The sequence below is a fragment of the Zalophus californianus genome, chromosome 1, assembly GCF_009762305.2.
Source record: "Zalophus californianus isolate mZalCal1 chromosome 1, mZalCal1.pri.v2, whole genome shotgun sequence".
Classification (NCBI taxonomy): domain Eukaryota; kingdom Metazoa; phylum Chordata; class Mammalia; order Carnivora; family Otariidae; genus Zalophus; species Zalophus californianus.
The window spans coordinates 58,235,308-58,257,389 of record NC_045595.1 but is presented as its reverse complement, the minus strand read 5'-3'; the positions used below and the strand labels follow the sequence as shown (position 1 = coordinate 58,257,389).

At 56.4% G+C, this 22,082-nt stretch overlaps 1 protein-coding gene across 3 annotated transcripts; it reads right to left on the bottom strand.

Annotated features, from left to right (window-relative positions):
* Positions 1-627: 627 nt before the first annotated feature.
* TPRA1 (transmembrane protein adipocyte associated 1) lies at positions 628-17,748 on the bottom strand. 3 transcript variants are annotated; one of them, XM_027586864.1, is made up of 12 exons: positions 17,599-17,709; positions 17,078-17,380; positions 9,614-9,755; positions 9,336-9,468; positions 6,499-6,585; positions 6,326-6,398; positions 6,137-6,216; positions 5,475-5,585; positions 5,256-5,316; positions 4,959-5,061; positions 4,740-4,820; positions 628-958 (listed from the first exon to the last, which is right to left on the bottom strand). In XM_027586864.1, exons 3-12 carry the CDS (start codon positions 9,736-9,738, stop codon positions 790-792), a joined length of 1,023 nt encoding a protein of 340 aa, XP_027442665.1. In that variant the 5' UTR covers positions 9,739-9,755; positions 17,078-17,380; positions 17,599-17,709; the 3' UTR covers positions 628-789. The 3 variants fall into 3 exon arrangements, with proteins under 3 accessions (XP_027442665.1, XP_027442664.1, XP_027442663.1); XM_027586862.2 differs by lacking the exon at positions 628-958 and adding an exon at positions 975-3,475 and having other exon boundaries at positions 17,599-17,613; XM_027586863.2 differs by lacking the exons at positions 628-958; positions 17,078-17,380 and adding an exon at positions 974-3,475 and having other exon boundaries at positions 17,599-17,748.
* Between the last annotated feature and the right edge of the window lie 4,334 nt (positions 17,749-22,082).

The window sequence follows — 22,082 nt, the reverse complement described above, 5'->3', positions numbered from 1 at the left end:
ACAAAGGAGCACAGTTCCTAGCTGAGCTAGCTCCCTTTAAGCAGTCTGTGCTAAAGAAACTTTCTCATACTTCTCCTAACATCCCACTGACCAGAACTTAGTCACGAGTCACTGCAAAGGGGCAGGGAATGTCTCTTTATACCCAGGTGCTTCCCTGAACCACAAAATATCAGGTGTGGTCACTAAAGGAGGGAAAATGGGTATTAGGTGGCAACCAGTCATGTGATACCCTGAGTCACTAGGAGAAACTTGAAGGTCAGAGAGAGGACATGACTTGCCCCCAGTCCACACCCCGAGAGCAGCAGCAGTAGGGAGGTAGGACTGGAACTTGGGCCACATACAGTGAACTCCATCACCATACCAAGGCTTCAGAAACCCCCACTTTCTGGCCACTCTTCAGCCTGATGTTTGTTACCATCCAGATACAGCACACAGAATGTCCTAGAAGAACAGAAGCAAGCAGGTCTTTTCAGGAAAATCAAAAATTTGAATGGCAGACAGTGTCGGTGAGGTCGTACTGGCAGAAGTTAACACCAGTACAGCCTCTTTGAAGAGCCTGTTGGTTCTGATTAGGTTCCATTGTAAAAGAAAAATCCAAAGGGGGTTAAACCAAGTAGAGACATTTATTTCTCACTCATCCTAAAAAAGTCATCCTAAGGTGGAAAGTCCAAGGCAAGTGTGGCGACACCAGCGTCAGGATATGGGCTCCTTCTACCTTGTTGCGCTTCCATGAGCGGCTTCCCGATGGCTGCTCCGATGCTGGCCAGAGCCAGAGCGACCACATCCCGGCTAGAAGAGAGGCGCAGAGCCTAGCCTCTCTATGAGGAAGCTGCATGCATGCTTGTATCCCATTGGCCAGAATTCAGTCGCATGGCCACACCCACCTGCAGGGACGCCTGGAAAATGTAGTCTTGTTCCAGGAAGCTGTGTGCCCAGCTTAAAAAAAAACTCAGAGATTCTATTACAGTGGAAGAAAAGGGGGACACGTTGGAGGACAGCTATTAGTCTCTGCCGGAAGGCGGTAAGACAAAACTAATTAAGACCGTGTGCTCCAGTCACATCACGTGCGTGAGTTACCGGAAGCATAGTTATAAGGATATTTGTCGCTGCATTGTCTGTTGTTGCAAAACGTATTGGGAACAAAAATCCATCCCAATGGGACTGGTCAAATAAACTGCGGTATATCCGTAATGTATGCAGCTGCCGGAGTGAAGCCGCTCCGCCACCTGACACGGAACGATCCGAAGATCAAGTGTGAAGTGAAGAAAAAACCGACAGAACGTCTATGTTCCCGGGACAGGGGTAACGTGTGAACACACACAGGCACTCGGGCCGGCAGTGGAGCCCCTGGCCTTGGTGGTGCTTCTGGGGCAGGGGCTGGGGAAAGTGAATGCCAGGGCCGGGAGGAGATTCGTGCTCCACTGTGCACCTCCCCGCACCGTGTGAACTTTTCTTTGCCATGTGCATGTTACCTATTAAAATCACCAAAAAGCAACCAATTCAGCTAAGTTTATTTGTGAAACAAGGAAATAAAGGTTTCTCTTAAAAAAAAACAAACACAAACTTTAAGATCAGAACAAAAACCAGGCTTCTAGCCTCTTCTTCTGTGGGTGCCTCCCCATCGACAGGGCTGTTTGCTCAGGTATCACACTGAGCAAACCCAGGCTGTCACTCTGGCCTCTTGGACGGCACAGGCGTCCCAGGCCACTGGTACTGAGTGCGGCTCTGGAATGGCCTGTCCAGGCCTCCCTACCCAGCCCCCAACACTTGTCCTTCTTGGAATGCCCTGGAGGCCTCCTGCCCCCGCCCACCATCTTCCAGGAAAGCTCTGAGAAGGAACCTCCTGGCCCACTGACAGCCCTCTGGGCCCCGGATCCTGGGGAGCATGACACAATGGCCCCCAGAGTCACAAGCCGTGTTGGAGCTAGTGCCCTTGGTGTCCTGCCATGAAAGAGGGCTGGCAATGCAGGTGGGTGCCAGGCCTGACCCTCAGCACCCCCGTGGCCCCACTGAGACCACCTCTCTCTGGCGGTGGGAATGACATAACCATCAACGCCCTTTTTCTCCAGCTGCCTGAAGACCCAAGGCCAAGCTTAGGTACAATGGCAGAGACACGGACACACAGCACCTCCCTCCTCTTGTTTACAGCTTGCTTTATTCTGACTTAGCCCCATGTTTAGCTTATCACATCGATTCTGATGTCAGTCCCTGTCATCCTACCTTCTGAGTGCCTACTATGTGGCAAGCACTATTCTAGGGGCTAAAAACAATCGAATTATGGCTATTGCTCCATAAGCATCTGCCGGCCCTTCACTATTTCCTAATCCTTATAGCAGCCCCTGCAAGACAGGCCTCCTTATCCCCATTTCACAGATGGCGAGCTGGAGCAGGGGGAGGGGAATCGCCCAGTCCAGGAGGGCAGAGCAGAAGGCACAGAGAAAGGACGGGACCTGCAGGGCTCACTCCAAACCCCACGCTCTGCAAAAGAACAGGGAAACAGCTGCTCACAGAACCATGGTTCCCTTTCCACGTCTCTTGTCTGCTTGGACGGGGGCCCGGAACACAGAGCACTGGGTCTCGTCCACTTGCCCCCCCACTTCCCCAGCAGCCAGCCTAGGGCCTGTGCACTGGCCAGTGTTTCTCTGTTAAGCAAAAGAAGGAGCCCAGAGCCTCCTAGGGCTCGGGATGCAGAGGGACCTGCCAGGACCTCTGATTGTCGCAGGTTCTCACCCCAGCCCTCGGGCTCCTAAGAGGAACTTGCACAGCCGCACCTTCTGCTCCTTTTGTTTTTTATTAAAAAATAGATCAAGAAAATATACACACTTCAGCCCACCCACCGGAGTGGGCTTTGAGGAAGCCAAAGCGCCATGGGGAGGAGGCAGAGGGATGAGAAGGGCCAGACTGGTCCTGGGTGCCCAGGCTTTGGAGAAAGGAGGTGCCCTCAGCCGGCCTAGGCAGGCATGGCCCTGAGAGATCAGAGTCTGGGTCATGTTGCTGAGCAGGGAGAGGGCAGGTGGAAGGTGGAAGGGGGAGGCAGCCCCCAGCTAGAGCAGAGGTGGCCAAAGGCAACTGGGGACACAGAAGGTGAGACAGGGCCTGCGTGGGGCTGCTGCCTACAGAAGGTCCCATGACCTCCTCCTCCTCCTCCCCCAGCGACTTGGCACTCCCTGGTCTTCTCTCCAGCCTGCCCTGCACAGGCCCCAGCAGGCCTTCCGGCCACGGTGGTCACACTCGGGCATTGATAGCCTTCCAGCGCTCACTGTCTGTGCTGTTGATGCTGCCCGTGTGGCAGGGCATGGACGCAATGTCGTCCAAGCAGGCCACCCCACCGGCCGAGTCAAACTGTGTGCTAGCAGCTCCTGCTGTCTCGGGGCCCTCCCGCCGGGCCACAGCGTAGGGCTGGGGCAGGTGCATGTCCGGTTCCTCGGTCTCGTCCACTTGGCATTTGTAGGAGAAGAGGATCTTGGGCTCTGAGCTGGTGGGGAGGGGAGAGGGGCAGGGGAGCCCCACTGTTTGGTTAGGAAGGCTTCCTTCTCTGAACAACAAGGCTTGCTGCCTAACGGCCACCCCAGGAGGTCACCAAAGCTTGGACTCTGGAGTCCAATGGGACTTGTTTTAAAACTCAGCACACTGACTTTGAGCTCGGACAAGGGTAAGTTTCTCACTTGCCTGTTTCTCACTGTAAAATGGGTACAACTCTGACCTTGAGAGGCTCTTAGCAGAGGGTAAACAGAGGTAAATTCTGGCCTGAGGTCCTCAGCAAACACTAGCTGCAACCTCCACCCTTGCAGTTTTATGACCACCTACTTTGCACTTACTTAGTCCCTCAATTCTCAGGATAACTCTGATGGGGAAACGCTGTACCCAATTTACAAAAAGGAGCCCAAGGGCCAGAGACATAAATGCGTGTACAAGGTCCCACACAGATCAGGGCTGGGCTGAAAGCCAGTCTAGCCCCTCTCACCCCACCTCTGATGCCCTCCCCCAACTTTCCCCCCCTCAGATCCCCCGCACCTCCTCAGACCCAGCACTTCTGCCACGTCAGGGGCCCAGGATCCAACCCTCAATCCCCCATGTCCTTAGCATCCCATCTCCCTGCCATGCCTCCAAACACACACGGGCACCAACGTGCACCTCACGCTATGCTCCACTACATGCCCGCCTCCCGGAACCCTGCTCCTCTCCCCAGCCACTCCCAGCTAGAATCCGTGAGCGTGGTGATTTGTGTCTTCTCTGTTCCCTGCTGTGTGTGGCAGCTGCAGCAGTGCCCGACACCTAGTAGGTGCTCAATGAATGCTTGCTGAAAGAGTGAGCTAAGTATTCTAAAATGAAAAGCAAGCCAGTGTAGAATAATGTGCACAGACACTCTCTTCTGGGGAAAGTGTATACATGTCTGTGTGTGTGGCATATAAAATGTGTATATGTATGTAGGTGTACGCATGCGTGCATGTGTATATATGTGTGGATGCATGTATAAGTACAGACATACACACTTCATCTGCCTCATCCTTCCCGGTGTCCAAGCCTGAACTGGGAGGAGAGAGGCGCAGGACCCCCGAGGCTGAGGATGCGCATGCGCAGGAAGCTGGAGGCGCAGTTCCACAGGCAGCCACGCGGGCGCGCCCGCGGCCCTCAATCCACCCGCCGCTGGGTGGCAAGCCAGGCACCAGCTACCACCCCTGTCCCAGGCCCCTGCCTGCCCGGCTCACCGCGCCCCCCATCCCCTTGGGAAGACTCACCCAAAGAAGCCCCGGAGGAAGGCCACATAGATGAGGGGCGCAAAGAAGCTGAAGTAGAGAAATGTGGTGGCATCTACACAGCTGGGGGGCAGGAGGAACGGGTCAAGGAGGGGCCTCCTCTGGATGGGACCTGGGCTTAGCCTCCCCCTGCCCGCCGCTCCCACTCAGGCCTCGCCCCACACCCGAGCCAGAGGACACCCCGTTCCCCGCCCCACCTACCAGAGCCCCTCGATGATGTCGGCGCAGAGCAGCGCGCTTCCCAGCCCCTGTAGCAGGTTGAGCAGCGCCAGGATGCCCGCATACACGTAGAAGCTCCTTCGCGCTGGGGGGTTGGGGACCGTGAGGCCCTGCCCTTGCCTCCGCCCTTCGTCCCCAGCGTGTCACCTGAGGCCCTTCTGGGCCCCCAGGAGGACCCCTCCCTCTCACCAAGGGCTCTCCAGCAGGAGAGTCACAGTAGCCCAAACAGACCCTGCCCTGCACCCATCCCTGTGCCAGAGCCACCCACCAGCTGCTTACAAGGCAGGGAGATGCGCTCCTTCAGCGGGGTCTTGGGGAGCACAACCACCAGAGAGTAGACCTGCAGAGACAGAGCAGGCCTGAGAAGGATGCTGGGCACACCAGGCCCAGAGCTAAGCCGAGGACCAAGACATCCAGGCCCGCCTCAGGCTCTAGGTTCATGTGGCCACCCCCAGGGTGCCGAGGCCCAGAAAGGGGTGGGGGCACCCTAAGCCTCACCAGGAAGAAGAAGCAGGAGCTGACCAGCCAGAACTGGCGGCCCCCATGCCCGTAGATGTTGAAGTCTTCAGCCGACAGGTGGGCGTCAGGGTACAGGATCTCCAGTGTCCCCTGCAAGGGCAGGCAGAGGAGGGCCTCAGTCTCCTGCCACCTGGAAAGCCCCCTCCTAGGGGGCTCCCTGATACAAAGCACCCAGAGCCCTCCACCACACCAAGCCCAGCTCCCCAGCCTGGCCTTCAGAGTTCCCTGTTCCAGAGTGCTCCCTGGCCTTGCCCTGCTCCCTACCCACCTAAGCTCCAACACCGGGAGCAGGTTCCTAAGGAAGGAGTCGCTAGATGCGCAGCTCTGTGTGTGGTCTGCAAACCTGTATGTTCCCCACCTGGGCTGCTTGTTACAACAGCAGGTTCTAGGCATCCTCTCCACCCCCACCCCAGCCTGGAATTGGAATTGGATTGGAATGGTGGGGAGGGGGAGAAGAACCTGCCTTGTTAACAAGCACCCCAGGTGATTCCTTAGGCGCATTTAAAGTTTGAGAACACTGCACCTAATAAACGTTCAAACCTGGACCCAGAACCAGGGAGCAGGGGATGCTCAGCCTTCAGTGACCCCCGGCCTCCTCCAGGGGGACCCCAGAGCTGCACCTGCCCCACCTCCCCTCTTACCTGGGTGACAGAGTAGGCCAGGGACAGCACCGTGGTGATGGCCAGCACCCGCTTGATGCTTGACTTGCTCTCCAGGTGACCTGGAAGAAACGTGCTGGTCAGTCAGCAGGAGCCAGCCGGGTGACCGTGGTGGGGTCGGTGCCCGCTAGGGAGGGACAGGGAGAGCACTGGCCCCAGCAGCACACGCACCAAAGGCAAGGCCCAGGATGACCACACTCAGCTCGATGGCCAACAGGAAGAAGCGGGTAATCTCCCACAGGATCTGGACACAGAGCGGGCAGAGTGTCAGCCTGGGGGCCCAGTCACCCCTTTCCCCAGCGCCCAGCACCGCCCCCCGCCCTTGTCAGCAGGCCCGGCCACACCTTATCGGCAACAGTCGCAGCATCCGAGGTGCTGACCGTCATGGACACCACGGCCCGGGCGATCCCCACCAGCGCCACCACGAACACCTGGTGGGGTGAGAGTGGGGATGCCATGATGGGGTCCGGGAACGAGACCTCTGCGAGTTGCAGGGCCTCTGCAGGAGCTTTGGATTCTTTGAGAACGGAAGGATTCCAAACCAGAAGAGTCAGGAGTGCGATGCAGGGAGGTGGGGAGATCCTCCACTGCTGGTAACCTCCGCCTGGCCTTTCCCTCTCGGGCCTCAGTTTCCTGGCTACCCTGGCAGCCTTGGAATTGTTAATAGGGGTGACATGGTGGAGCCCCACTGCCAGGACTGAATGCCAGCCCTGCTGCCTCCTGCCTCTGTGACCTCAGCCGAGGACCTACACCTCCGTACCTCAGTTTCCTCATCTATGAAAGGGGGTAAAACTAGCACCTACTGTATTTGATGGTTGGGAGGAGCAAATGGGTAAATCGATGTAGCGGAAGAAAGCCTGGCACCCAGTAAGGGCTAGGTACACATTTGCCTTTAGCATTGTCTTATTAGCACTTTTAATCCCAAGCCATGGGGGGAAGGAGGCTACAGGGAAGAGACCTCAGAGACCCTGGGGAAGGCTGCTGCCCAGCACGTCTTGCAGAAGTGCCTGTGCTCAGCATCGACGGATTTTGTCACCGGGATCCACTCTTCCTCTGGCAACAGCCTCCTTCCTCTCACATGGCTTGGGGTGGGGGGTGGGGGGCCTGACCTCCCCCCACCCCCGCCGGCTTCAGGGACTGGCCTGTAACCCAGGGCTAGCCATTCCGCACATGCCATTCCCTGATTTGGGGATGGGGGTGGGACCCAAGGGAGTCTAGACACAGGCACAGCCAGGACACCAGGTGCAGCCACTGGGAAAGGAAGCTGGGGGGAGGCGGGGTTGCAAGCCTGGAGATGCTGGGGCTGCCTGGCTCCATGAGCATGAGACTGAGAGAGACGGGGCCATTGGAGAAACCCCAGCTGAGAGGGACACTGAGACTGCGCCCCCACGGCCTTGTGGAGCCCCTGAATCCAGCCATGCCTGAAGCCCTGGGACTTGTCAGTTTCTCCATTAATACATTCCCTCCAGCTTCTGTGAGTTCACTTTGGTTTTCTGACATATGCAAACAGAAGAGTCCAGATCCATGCACAGTCTGTCCTTTGTGCCACGAAAACCATGTGGAACCCCTGGGGAGGCTGACACCACTCAACAGGGCAGGCTATAGAAGCAACAAACTGCCGTGTGCCTACTGTATGCCAGGCTGCCACCGGGCTAGAGCTACGCACGCTGTCTTCTCTGGTGCTCACAGGACCACCGCAAGCTAAAGCAGGCCCAGCACACATGGTGTGGGAAGGGGGGCACTGAGGCACAGAGAGGCCAAGCTACCAGCCCAAGGGCATTCAGCACAGCCAATGCTCACCACTGTCTCCTGAGCTCTCTAGAAAGAAGTCCCCAGGAATAAGAGGGCAGGGGCAGTGCTGAGTCCCCTGGCCCTGCTTCATGCTCCCAGGCCTTGGCCCTGGGTCCCTTCTCCCCTCATGCTCCCCCAGAAAGGGCATCTGCCTGCCTACTTATCCGTTCAACAAATACAGTAAGGAGTCAGAGAAGCAGTGGGAGAGAGGAAAAAGCAGGCCTCAATGCCCACCCCTGCCTACCACCAACTCACAGGGGCAGGGGCTCCGGTCAGCCGGCAGCCCCTGGGGCCTCCACCAGCAGCCTCCAGGGGTTCCTCATAGCCTCTCCTGCCCTGCCTGCCCACTGGCAACTCCCCTGTGAAGTTCTGAGCCAGGCCACAAAGAGGGGCCCAAGGAGCCACTCAGCTCTCAGGCAGTTGTAACTAAGAGGCAAAGAGAGTGGGGCGCCTGGGTGGCTCAGTCGTTAAGCGTCTGCCTTCGGCTCAGGTCATGATCCCAGGGTCCTGGGATCGAGTCACACATCGGGCTCCCTGCTCGGCGGGAAGCCTGCTTCTCCCTCTCCCATGCTCCCTGCTTGTGTTCCCTCTCTCACTGTCTCTGTTAAAAAATAAATAAAAACCTTTTAAAAAAATAATAATAATAAGAGACAGAGAGAGGGGAGGACTCCAGTCAGTCAGGCCTGAGCCCTGAAGGATGGGAGCTGGACAGTCTGCACCTGGAACCTGCACCTGGAGCTCATACCCGGGCGCCTTCCCAACCGCAGCCCTGCTACCTCTCCCCAGGTAGCCCATACCAGCTCCAATGAATGATGAGAACTAGGGGTCTCCCGACAGGCGGGAAGTCTGCTCCAAAGAGGTCTCACGGAACCCAATGGGGATGGACGGCTGGATGGACAGACAGACAGATGGAGGTGGCAGTGGGCATTTCTTCCACCCGCCAGCATCTCTTCCCCTACCCTCTACGAACGGCTCCCCAGTTTTCCTCCAGGGACCACCACCCTCCTCAGTCTACACAGCCTGGCAGAGTTGACCCTACCCTCCCAGCCTCAGAGTGCCCCTTTCCCAGCTAGTCACAGTGATTGGCTCAGGGACCAACAGGGGATCCAAGGCGGGCCAGTCAGAGGGAGTCCCAGGTCTACATTAGCACCACTCCTCTTTGGCTGGTGCTGGCAGGGAGGCAGGATGTTAGCTCACAGCTGCTCTTGGCTATTTTTGACACCAGGCAAGGGAGAGCTCATCTGAGACAAGGCCAGAGGACAGCAGAGAGGCAGAGAGACAGAGTCCTGATGATGTCCATCTACCCCTGGATCCACGTCTGAAGCTGGTTTTCATTACAGAAGCAGTTAATAATTCCCTTTTTCACTTAAGCCAGTTGGAATGAACTCACCAGAATATAGAAGGTGATAAAAATGGGGCTGGAGGTGATGCGGATCTTGGCCCGAGCGAATGGAAGCTTCCAGAGCAGGAAGATGAAGAAGAGCACATTGGGGATGAGCAGCAAGAGGTCCCAGTACCGGACCCTAGCAGATGGGTACAGAAGCCAGCCGACTGGTAAGGTTCTGTCTGCAACCCCCCCGGCCCTGCCCCCCATCACACACGTACGAACGCACGCACGCACGCACGCATGCACGCGGGAGACCCACTCAGGGCCGTGGCCTGCCTCACCTGGAGGTTCCGATATCTTCATAGAGCAGCAGCAGACAGCGATGCGGGACGCTGATGTTGGGTGCCACGGGTGGGGGTAGGGCTGTGCTCCCGTTGGCCCAAATCACCCCTTCCAAGATGCCCATCCCGCCAGCAGCCGGCCCTGGAGGAGTGAAAGCCCCCATGTGAGCAGTACAGGGGCTGCGTGGCCTTGGGTCTCTGGTCTCAGGGACCCAAGAACAGCTCCCTACAGTGGGCCTGCAGCCCACTCTCCCACCCACCAGGCGGAGGGTGAGGTGTGGCTCCCCCACATGCCACAACACAACGCACGGACAGGGGCCCGGTCCTCTGCCTCAGCCTCTGTATCGTGACCCACACACAGGAAATGCCACTCCCAGTGATTGAGCCTTACACTGTGCCAGGCACAGCAGAGCAAGCTACTTGGCATGACCCCAGCTCACCGCCCCGATCCTGGGGGTCCTGGGGACAGACAGGGAGCAGAAGGGCAAGAAGCCAGGGTCTCCCTGCCCCTGGAATGGGACTAACAACAGCGTCCACCCTGGGAGGCTGTGGTGGGCACTGAAGTGATGTCTAGCGCCTCCTACAGCCCACACACGCACAGTCCGGAGTCCTTGGCGCAAGGCCCACTGGAGGCCCAGTGACTGATGCTGTGCAATCACACAGCCACCGAGCCCTGGAGTGGGGCATCACGCACACCTCAGGCAGACCACACCCCTTGTCATCCTCTGCTCCCACCTTGGAAAGGGAGACGCAAATCGGGGGGACATGAACTGTGCCAGGAAGACACACAGAGGTCTCTAAGTGGAGAAGGGGAGGGAAGGAGAGGCACAGCAGAGGGGGCCACTGCGGGGGGGGGGCACTGTAGAGAGGGCCACTGTAGAGGGGGCCACTGCAGAGGGAGCTGTGCTGCAAAGGCAGGGATGGGGGGCCGCGGGGGGGAAATGAGAATCGGCAGGGGGGCCCACAGCCAAGCATCTCCGAATGAGAGGTTAAGAGTCCAGCCTAGAAGACAGGAGAGCTGGTGGCCTGGGGCCCTGGGAGCCACCCTGGACAAGGCGGGCTCCCAGGTCTCTGGGCTCTCAGGGACAGGAGCAGAGGAGCTGGGCCCACACTGACAGCAGCAGGGACTTCCTCAGGGAGCTCAGGGGGTGCAGGGCAGGTGAGCTAGGCGTGGCCTGGGCACCAGGACATAACAGATGCCAGCATTAAAATGATGACTGGGACAGATGAGGCCTTATGACCCGGAGTCTTCACTTCTGGGTACATTTGTAACAGCCCCAGGCTAGCAACGGTCCAGATGCCCACCATCAGCAGTACGCACACATGGTGGCGCTCATATACGCAGTGAAACAGAAACAGAAAGAACAGGCTACTGCTGTGGGCAGCAACAGGAAAGGGCCTCACAGATACGGGGCCGAGTGGGGCCAGTTACAAATGCACGTGTGTGGCCTGACCCCACACAAAGATCCCGGTGAGAGGGTCACCTTTGTGGAGGATGGAGGGCATAGTGGGGGGTGGGGAACACCAGCTTCTGGTGCTTGATTGGGGGGTACACAGGTGTGCTCACCATGGCAAAATTTATTGAGTCATCCACCTATGATCTGTGCATGCTTCTGTATGGGTTACACAGCAGTAAAAAATTAGAAAGATGTGTTCTGTTTACACTCCACGAGTGCAGGTCTCCCATTCAGCAAGGAGCAGCCCGGGCCACGGAGCACCCTGTTGCAAGGATCTGCAGATGCCACAGGCACCCATGCTTGTGCTGTCGCTCACACGAGTCCTGAGCAGTAACAGGTGCGGGGCAAGGGCTGCAGGGGCATCCTTGTTACCATTCCAAGCCATGAAACGTGAGCGCTGCCTCTGATTGAAAGGGGGAGGAGACTGAAGCAGACGGGCCGAGACCTGGGGCTCAGGCTCCTCTGTCCTTCTCCTCAACAGGCCACTCGCTGGCTCTGGGATCACATCCCCATCTGCAGCTTGAGGCCAAACCAACAGGGAAAACATACGCCCAACACATAGTAGGTCTGAAGGAAGGATGCATTCTTCATGCATATTCTTCCACCGGTGGCAGCACCACTTACTGTGAGCGAGGGAGGAGTCTGGGGGCTGGGACACACCTGCCCTCCCAGGGCTGTCATTCCAGGAGGGGAGGCAGGCAGCCAGCATGAAAACCAGGCTAACAGAGGAGTGGAACTGAACAACGGGTAACACAATAGAGACTACCAGGGTCCTCAACATCCACCCTTCCCTTTAGTACTGGAGCCCATGGATTTTAGTGCACACATGGCTTCCCAGGATAATGGCTATTTTCCGAGCTTCCCTGGCCACTGGCTAAGGCCACATGACCAAGTTTTATCCAATCGGAAATGAGCAGTGAATTTAATGGGTCGGTCAGTTTCAGGCCAAGCAATCTCCTTTCCTACTGCCTGGAACAGGGATGTGCTGGCAGGAACAACAGTAGCCATCTCAGACCACAAACTGAAACCATGTGTTGAGAGTAAGAGAGAAATGAGAAGTGCCTGCGTCCCAGACCCCATGGGCCTCCGGGCATATCCTGGACAGAGCGCACACAGACCACCATGCAACACTCAGGAATCATCTTCTATCTTATTATCCTCACCTTTGTTTCAACAGCTAAGCCGGAATCCCAATGAATATAAAGAGGTACTGCTTTGGACGGGATTGTCAGACAAGCTGACATTTGCACTAGGTCTAAATAATTGAGAAGGAACCAGACTTGGAAAAATCTGGACAAAGAGCACACCGGGGAGAGAACAGGGAATGCAAACGCCATGAGGTACAAAGAGGCTTGGCCTGTTCAAAGGGCAAGAAGCAGGCCAGTGTGGCTGGCAGGGAGATCAGAAAGGTTGGCAGGGCCAGAGCACACAGGACCGTATCACCGCATGCAACGTGAATGCATTCTGAACGCAATGAGAAGGGTGTCACAAAGGCGGGTGACGGGGTCCCATGTCCACGTGGAGAGGACCGCTCAGGCGGCTGGGGAACACAGACTGGAGCAGGGCAAGAGTGGAGGCAGGGAGACTGAGGAGCCACTGTACCAGTGGTTGCAGTGGGGGTGGAGTGGAGGGAGCTGGGATGCCTTGGTCAGCCAACCTGAGCAGCCCACAGACACCCCCAGAGAACGCAGGAAGAGAGCAAGGATGTGGTAGCTTCTGGCCTGGCCACTGGATATTTTGTAACAGCTAGACCAATGCTGCAAATGTGTCACCACCAAACACTGCCCCCTTCTCCCTAGCTATCAAGGTGCAACTTTATTCCAGGACCCCTCCGTGATGCCCTGCTGCACAGGCAGGGGCCCCTCCCCTGGGCCAGAAGCTGAATCTCAACTACGGTAAGCCAGTGGCCTTGGGGTAGGGGCAATGTGGAACAGTACCGGGCACCTCAGCAGTGCGCAGGGGTGCTCCAGTTTGACAGGGGGATGATGGGGTGGGGTGCTATGATTTTTCATGGACAGAGTCCAAGGCTGCCACATGTCCTGCAACACGTGGGACAGTCCACCAAGTGAATGATCGTCTTCGTCTTTGCCAAGAGTGCCCTGAAGGGAGGCTCTGGTCAACGTCAGGAAGGCTGTTCTCCTTGCTGGGGGCAAGTTTAAGCAAGGGCATGTGATGAAATATGGGGGAAGTCTCCCAAGAAACGTCTTCCTTGATGACCATCAAGACACCCTCCAGGAGGAAAGCCCCTTCTTTGCACCTGCATGTGGCCGTTGAGGGTGTGCTGTGTGAATGTGGCCACGCTGAGCACGGGGCTGTTACAGCCAGCAGGGGTGTGTGCCAACCCCCCCCCAAGACTTCCGCTTGAGAAGGAGGAGAGGATGACTGGTAAGTGACTAGAGTTGAAGGAGAGAGATTCCACCGCCCCCTCTGCCCCACTCACCATTGCCTGTGGAGCAATCTTCTGGTCCCAGCAGCCCAACACCAGCTCTGGCCTAGGACAGGGTACCAAGTGGCCCCAGGAGGGGCAGGTCCCAGAGAGCAGGCCAAGCACCCACCAGCTGCTGAGAAGCTAAGAGGTCCCTTGTGGCAAAAAGAAGCCAGTGAGGATGACCAGGGCCCAGCAGCAGGAAGAATCAGATAGAGAGTCTGAAGAGGGGAAGCATCCCTTGGTTTTGCCTGTCCGGCACCCCATTTTTCTGAGGGGGGAACCTCAGCTCCCCCAGTCTCTGTCCATGAAGTTGAGGTACAGCTGACTCAAGCCCTTCAAAATTCCAGAGTGCGCATGTGATTTAAGCCTGGCCAATCAGGATACTCCACTGTTCTGGCCAATAAGCATCAGCCTGGAGACTTTTGCTGTAATTGTTAAAACAGGTACGTTTTCTGCTAAAAGTGTCATGGTACTGTACAGAGCTGGACCACTTTGACCCCACACATGGCTACCCACCTGAGAATAAAGCCAACACAGAGGAATGTAGAGCTGAGAAACAGATGGAACTCCATCTCAGGAGACAGAGCCCCATGTGAGCTCCTGGATCTAGCCACACATGAGGTTAGTGCAACCCCTGGACTTTCTTTTTAGGTATAAAATCCAACAAATTCCTTCTCTACTTAGGTCCAGTTGAGTCTGATTTCTCTAATTCACTAACGAAAACCTTCTGGCTGACATGGGTTATGGAGTCGGGCAGCTCTGGGTTGCACTTCTGGCTCTGCCACGTACTTGCTAAGTGACCTTGAGTGAGTCATTTCTCCTCTTGGAGTGTCACAGGGACAATAACACCTACCCAACAAAGTTGCCCAGAGGATCAAACAAGAACAGAGAAGTAAATGCCTACAAAAGGTCACACCAAGGTAACTGCTGCTTTTTTTCCCAGAGGAGGGCCTGGGGGGTGTAGAGGGAAGAAGGGTTTGGTTCCGAGTGCAAGGGCCCCTTTCGAAGGAGAGTACCGACTGCCCTCCCCCCACCAGTGCCTCTGCTGACTTGGTGACAGCAGCAGACATACTCGCTGAGCCCTCTCAGCCTTCTCACGAGGAGGGAAGTACTTCTGTTAACCCCCGCAGACAAAGCTCGGGGCCCACCAGCCACCTGCCAGGTTGTCTGTCTCGAGTGCCCAGGCCCCCAAGTGGCGACTTGCCAAGTGCCCCTCTCTGGGCATCAGTTGCTCCACCTATAGATGGAAGGCTCTGGGCTCCATCTAGAGCTATGCTTCTCACACCTGAGTGTTGTGAACGTGCCGATTCTGATTCAGCAGGCCTAGGCCAGGGTTGACCTGCCATACTGCTAATACGATCCCAGCTGGTGCCTGTTCTCTGCTGGTCAGAGAAGCACTGCTGGCCATACCAGAATTGCCACTATGTGTCAAACCTTGTAAAATAACTGAAGCAATGATAAAAAATAAAACAACAGTGCACACTACCCGCAGACATAGGGCTAAGTGCTTTACATGTAGTATGCTCTTAACTATCACACCAGCCTCTGCTTGAGAAGAACTAGAAGGGGGAAAGGAGAGGCACAAGAGGGTTAAGTCACTGGCCCCATATTCTCCTCCCCCCACCTCAGGCAAGCTCCTGGGCGTGGGGGCAGAAGCCTGGGCAGTGACAGAGAACTAAGGGGTCTGCAGGCTCAGGAGATGGGGGACAGATGATGAGACAGGGTACAGGAGATGGTGGGAAGGCTGGCTGAGGGCAGGGAGAAGGGGCAGAGCCCAGACTTGAGGGATGGGGAAGGGAATTCTCAGAGGAGCTTCCAGGATGCTGAGTGGCCTAAGGCCACCCCAGACCTCTCCGGACCAGGGAAACTGGGACAGACTGCTTCTTCCACCTGGGAGGGACTTTCCTGACCTTGTTAACATTCCAGAGGCTATCTTCCCACCCACCACTTGGGCCTCCAGCTCCCTCCCACCCTCCCTCTGTAGCCAGCCTATGGGGCAGAATGCCAGGCTGGCGCCAGTCATGCAGTGCCAGACCTGCCATGAGCCCCTGGAGAGGATCTTCCCTTCTCTGGGCCTCAGCTTTCCCATCTCTCATCTGTGCAATGGGATTGACCAGGACTGGACAGAAAACCCCAGGGGAGACAGAAAGCCCTGAGTAAAAGAGAGAGGCTATACTTCATAGTTTCTGTAACACCCCTCAGTGCTTCTGACCCCTAGCAGGTTGTTGAGCTTCTAAACCCTGGAACCAAAACAGATTAAGAAGGCTCCATAGGCCCAAAGCCAGCCCCTCATCCTTCAGCCTTGAGCTTGGGGGGAGGTGGACGCTGTCCCAGACAGGCCAGTCCTGGTACACTGCCAGCAGCCCAGGCAGGAGCCCCCAGGACAAAGGGAAGCCCCCCCCCCAATCTGGCCCCTGCCTGCTGCTCTGCCTCAGGCCTTCCGTCCCCCAGCCCCCCCCCCCCCCAATTCCACCTTGTTCTCCAAGCTGCTAAGCTTCCTCCTACCTCAGGGCCTTTGTGCTGGCCCTTCTGCAGGTCTCATCATTCAGGGGGCCTCCTTGGAGCCCTCCTTAACCATCTCTCTCAGCTAGCCCACCCTGTGTTTTCTTCACAGCACTTGGCCTCCATCTGAAGTGAGTGGCCCTAGCTGGGTGTTTATGTGTTTACTGGCAGCCCACTCCAGGCTGCTCATGACCCAATCCCCTAGAATAGCGCCTGGCACAGAGTAAGTTCTCAACAAAATGTTATAATGTGGACAGATGAATCTCTAGAGAGTGCAGCCAAGCCCTTCTGGGGAGCAGGAGAAGGATCACCCCGGAGGACCCCCAGCCCCATCCCTACTACAGAGGCAGAAGGCAAAGTCACTCTCCACCCTCCTTCTCCTGTGGAGCCTCCCATAAGGTCCCTCCTGCAACAGCAGCCCCAGCCACATAAACAACACCTCCTGCCCCTCTCAGGCTGCTGAAGGCCACGGCAAAGTTGGAGGCAGGTCCTGTCCCACTGTTTGTAGACGGGGACAAGGCCCAGGTGCAGGGCCACAGCCTAGATCTCTTCCTGCACAGCCTCAAGCCACAGGGTCCACCAGCCCTGCTAACTGGCCAGTCCGAGCCCCTGCAGCTACATGGGTGTGCTCACTCCCCCTCCCCGAGCGCTCTACCACCCCCATCCCCTCCGGGCTTCCCAATTACCCATCGCCTCTCCCTTTGAGTCCTCACCCAGGGGCCCCTTGGCCCTCTGAAACTTCCCCAAGGGGGTCCTCTGAGGCTGCGCCCTGAGCGGGAAGGGGTCACTCCCGGAGGAAGGGGCAGCGACAGGTGGGTCCCGGTCCAGCTGTGAGGATGCGGGTGGAGGTCCCGATCACCTCCCGGCTCTCCGGCAGCTGTCTCGGGAAGTCACTAGATGCACCCGGGCTCTGGGAGCTCCCTGCCGGGGAGGGGCTGTAGGTGCGGCGGAGGCCAGGGGGCGTCCCTGGAACGGTGGTCCCAACCGCGGCAGAGGGAGAGCCCCGCGGTAGGGCTTCAGGACGCGCGGCGACGGGGCTCCCCTTCCAGGTGTGGCGGGATAAGGTTCCCTCCTTACCTGAGGGCCCCGGGCCGTGCTCAGGCCCCGCCGCCCTGGCTGCTCATCCGCCACCGCAGAAGGCGCCGCCGACCCGGCACAGGCCCCGAGACTCCGGCCTCCAGCCTTCAGCGCCCCGGGCGGGCGGCGGGGCCAGGGAGCGTCGCGCAAGAGCCGCCGGCAGCCGGCTCCGCAGGAATCGGGGGACGGCGGGAAAGGGAAAACGCGGTCAGCGCGCCGGGCCCACCGGCCCCGAGGACGGCATGCAGCCTTTCCCGGCAGCTGCGACCAGAAGGAAGGCGCGTCCTTTTCGTTCGGCCCAAACTGCGAAAACAGCCACAGCCCCTACTTATAGCACTCAGGCCCGCCCCCAGGCCCCAGTAGCCTATAGAAATGGAGCTACACCAAAAAGAGGGCGCAAGCCGCGGAAGAAGCCAATCAGATCCCTAAGAGGCGGGGCGACCCGCTGCCCTCTTAAAGAGACAGGAAGCTGGCACTGCGGGGGAGAGAAGGAGCTTCGGGGTAGGGAGGCTGCTGCGTACCCTGAAGGCGGCAGGAGCGCGGACCCGAGAGCTGAGGACGCTGCCGCCTCTTGGCCCCCGCGCCTGCCAGCTGTCAGCAGCTGTCAACGAACCCTCTCGCTCCAGCCTGCGCTCCTCCTCCCGGGCCCGGCGGCGGCCCGACGGTCCAGGGAGGAGCCTCCGCGGACCGCCCCCTCGCGTGCCCGCCGCCTCGGGCGCCCAGCTGCGGCAGTCGGGGGGGGGGGGGGGCGGGTGACCTTTGGTCACCTGGCTGAGGAAGGAAGGGTAGGGACAACCCCTCCCCCGGAACGACGCGTTTCCACAGCACGCCACGCTGCCTCCACGTCCACCATCAAAGCGCACTGGCATCCGGGTTTCAGGCACTAATTTTCACAACAACCTTGCAGGGCGGTTATTATTAGTCGCCTTTTCAGAGGAGGAATATGCGGCTTAGAGACGTTAAATAATTTGCCCAAAGCCACACAACTAGGAAGTGGCAAAGCCTAGACGCGGGGGGTTTGAACCGCCCCTCCTCTCATCTCTAACGTCGACGGTTCTTCAGGCAACTTCCTCTGGGAAGCCTTCCGTGATTGCCCCATCCTTGCGCTTCTGACATCTATGGCTGTGTTCACAGCGGGCTCTCCTTACTCTGGCCCTGCAGGGTACCTCCCGCGTCTGAGTCCTCCTCTCCCACCCATCCCCTCTTCATTCAGCGTGCTCCAGCCACAGTGCTTTCTGTTTCTCTTCCTTGAATATACCAAAGCTTGTTCCTGCCTCCCACTCTCTTGCATCTGTCCCGGCTGGCTGGCTCCTTGTCACATGACCTCCTTCTTGACATCGTCGCTAAAGTAACTGTGCAGTCTCTGTCACATAATGCCCCTTTATTTCCTTCCAAGCACCATCTCTTTTACATCATTATATTCATTTACTTGCTTCCTAGTTCATCAGCCATCCTCCACTAGAATTGTTAGTGTCATGAGGACAAAACCATGTTTGTCACATTCCCGGCAACATCCTGAGGCTGACTTGGTGCCTGGTGCAAATTGTAGACACCCACTTATCACAGTAACCCCAAGACACACACCCCATGATAACACAGCTGCTTCACAGTGGGGCTGGAATGAGATTGGCCCCGTTCTAAAACAGGAGAAGGAAGTCACCACCTCATGACCATTTGGGATTCAGTTTGTCTGGGACTTCCCCAGCCTGGACCGTGGTCAGCTCAGTGTGCACAGTTTCTGTATCAGCTGGGAGGAGCTGTGCTCCACGCTGATGCCTGCCTTCCTGAATGGGCTGTGGGGAGTCAAGGTCACTTCTAGAGTTGCCAGGAAGCTAAGAGCATCACCACGACTCACATTTAATTGGCAAAAACAAGTTCTAGGCCACTCCTAATCTCCAGGGGGCAGGAAACAGTCCCTCCAACCATGTTCCAGGAAAAAGAAATGGAATATCTGTGACCTGGCCGAAAGACTACCCTCCATCTTAATTGTGTGTGTCTGTGTGTGTTTTGAGACAGTACAGACTTTCCAGGGCGGGGAATTTGCTATTACTATTGCAATGGACAATTCTGCGTTCTATACTCTGAGTTTGGGACCTCATGTGTAGGTTTCTGCAGGACTTCATTTGTGGAATAACTGAGGGTAACTATTTCATCCCCTCCCCTTCAGGGCAGAATCAGGGTCTTATTCGCTGCAGTATCCCCTACTCACAGGACAGATGTGGTGTCAGCAAAGTTCAAGAAATGGGAGTTTGATAAACAAAGCAAAACAAACAGCACTCCTAAGTGCTGTTCCTTGCCCTACACCAGGCTCGGGGGTGGTCATGCTCTCTGGGCCACGGCTGTTACAAAGCTGGGCTCCTTGAAAGCAAAAAAAAAGGGGGGGGGCGGAATCTGCAAATAACAGAAACAACACGACAGTGCTCAGCTGTCAGAAGAAAAGTTGGTGCAATTAGATAACCATCGAAGCCAAAGGAGCAGCCAGCAAGGCTGACTAGACCTCTGGGATGGGCTGGCAGAATGCCACACGGGTTCCTTGGTCTGTAGGAGGAGAGTTTTCCCAGAGGTGAGGGTCAAGTGAAAGCCTCTGAAACTCGTCCCCACCCACCCACGTCAGCCAAGATAGTAGGTAAAAAAAAAAAACAACATCACCTAGCAGGGGAAATGCAGAGACTAGCGCTACCCATGAATCTAAAGCATATGGAGTTGGGGGTGGACCCCATCATATCCCTAATGAATTCATCAGTCTGACCTTAAAACAATACAGAGAATGGTAGTGGACTGCTGCAGACTCAACCAAGGAGTAGCCCCAGTTGCAGCTTCAGTGCTGGCGTCCTTGCCGGTATGGATCGGCATGGCCTCAGGTACCCAGCGGGGGCCTGAGATCTGACCATTCGTATCAGGAACTGTTGACATTCACAGGGAAAGACAGCCACTCACATTTATGGTCTCTCCCCAGGCCAGTGGTCCCTCTCCTACCTTTTTCATCTTACGGTCCATTGGTTTACTATATCAATGACATCCTACTAATCTGGCTGGCTGAACGAGAAGTAACAAGTAAATGAAGACCTCGATGAGACATAGGTGTTCCAGAAGGTGGAGGATAACCCTGTGAAGGTGTGGGTGCTTGCCACCTCAGTGGAGTCTAGCGGTCTGGGGCATACCAGGACATCCCTTCCAAAGGACAAATGATCGCATCTTGCACACCCCATTGCAGGGAAGGAAACACAAATACCAGAACCTACTTTTTGGGTTCTGGGGCAGTATATTCAACACCTGAAAATTCTGCTCTGACGCATACATGTCTGGGCAACATAAAAGCTTCCAGCTTTGAGTGAGGCTCACAGCAGAAAGGGGCTGTCCCCTAGGCCACAGGAACCACAGACCCTGTCATATTAGAGCCATATGCGGTGCGTAAAGATGCTGTGTAAAATTTACGGCAAGCCCTCGTAGGAAATCCATAATGTACAACCCTAGGGTTCTAGAGCAAGGCCAGGCCACCTACAGCAGAAAATTATATACAAATTTAAAAAGCAATTCTGATAGGCTATGGGACCCTCATGGAGATGACTAGGGGACATCAAGTGACCATGAGACCAGAGCTGTCCCTAATGAACTGGGTTCTATCAGGCTTGGGCTAAGTTGTAAATTCAGGTGGGCCCAGCAGATCATAAGCGATCCACTATAGCTCCACATCATCTACCCCTGTCACACCAGCACCTCTCCCTCATTCACACCTGTGACCTATTGGGAGGCCCCTCATGACCAGCTGACAAAGGGAAGAGGCCAAGCTCAATCCAAGATGAGCTGGCTCCTTATCTGATACAGTGCCTAGACAAGGAGCAGCCATACAGAGATTTTGAGGATGAAATCCACAGGCTGAAGGTGGCAGACTCGTCCTTGATGACATTCAGTGCTGGATGCCTACTGATGTAAGAAAAATAAAGCCCCAAGGTGATATGCATCCAGAGTGAGTCCAACATGGCTGTTCTCTGGGATCCCCAGTTCTCCACTGGGGTCCCCAGTTGTCCATTCCACGAGCCTGTTCACAGGGCTGCCTGTGTGTCCTCAGGACAATGGCAGCTGGCTTCCCTCAGACTGAGTAATCTGATGTAGAGAGGGGGACAGAAAGGGAGAGCAAAGCCACAATCTTTTTATAAATTAATCTCCGAAATGACATCCAGTCACTTCTGTCATATGCTATTGGTCACACAGACGGACTTTGGTCAGTGTGGGAGGAGATTACCTAAAGGTGTGAATATCAGAAGGCAGGGATCATCAGGGGCCATAAGAGAGGTTTAGCCCTACCCTCTTCCACATTTTCATTTCTCCTACCCTCCTCCCATTAGCATGTAAACATGCCTAAGTATCACCTCAAAAAAAAAAAAGCCCTTCCTCAGCCCCACATCCCACTCTAGTTACTGCTCCTCTGCCATAGTCCAACTTCCCCGGAGTTGTCCACCTTCACCCTCATTAACTCCCTGCACCCTACTCCTCAACCCACCCCAGCGTGGTGTCCAACACTGATCCAGCACAGACCCGCTCTCGCCGGGGGCACCAGTGGTTCCTGGGCCCTACCAAACTTGACCTCTCGGCAGCTTGTCACCTGCCAACTCCATCTACCTTCTTGACCCCACTGGCAGCAGCCTCTGAGATGGCCCCCATGATCCCCTCCCCTCAACAGTGGGCTGAACGTAGCCACTTGCTTCTAACAAACAGAAAATGGCAAAAGTGATGGGACGTCACTTCTGGGATATGACTTCTGTCTCATTTGGCCTCTCTCACCCTATCATTCACTTGCTCTGAACAAAACCAGGTGCCATGTTGTGAGATGTCCTATGGAGAGGACCACATGGCAGGGAAGTGAAGAGGACCCCACCCAAGAGCCAGTGTGAAATTGAGTCCTCATCCAACAGTCTGGGAGGAACTGAATCCTGCCACACAAGGGGGCTTGGAGGTGGATCCTTCCCAAGCCAAGCCCTCAGATGCGACTGTGGCCCCAGTCAGC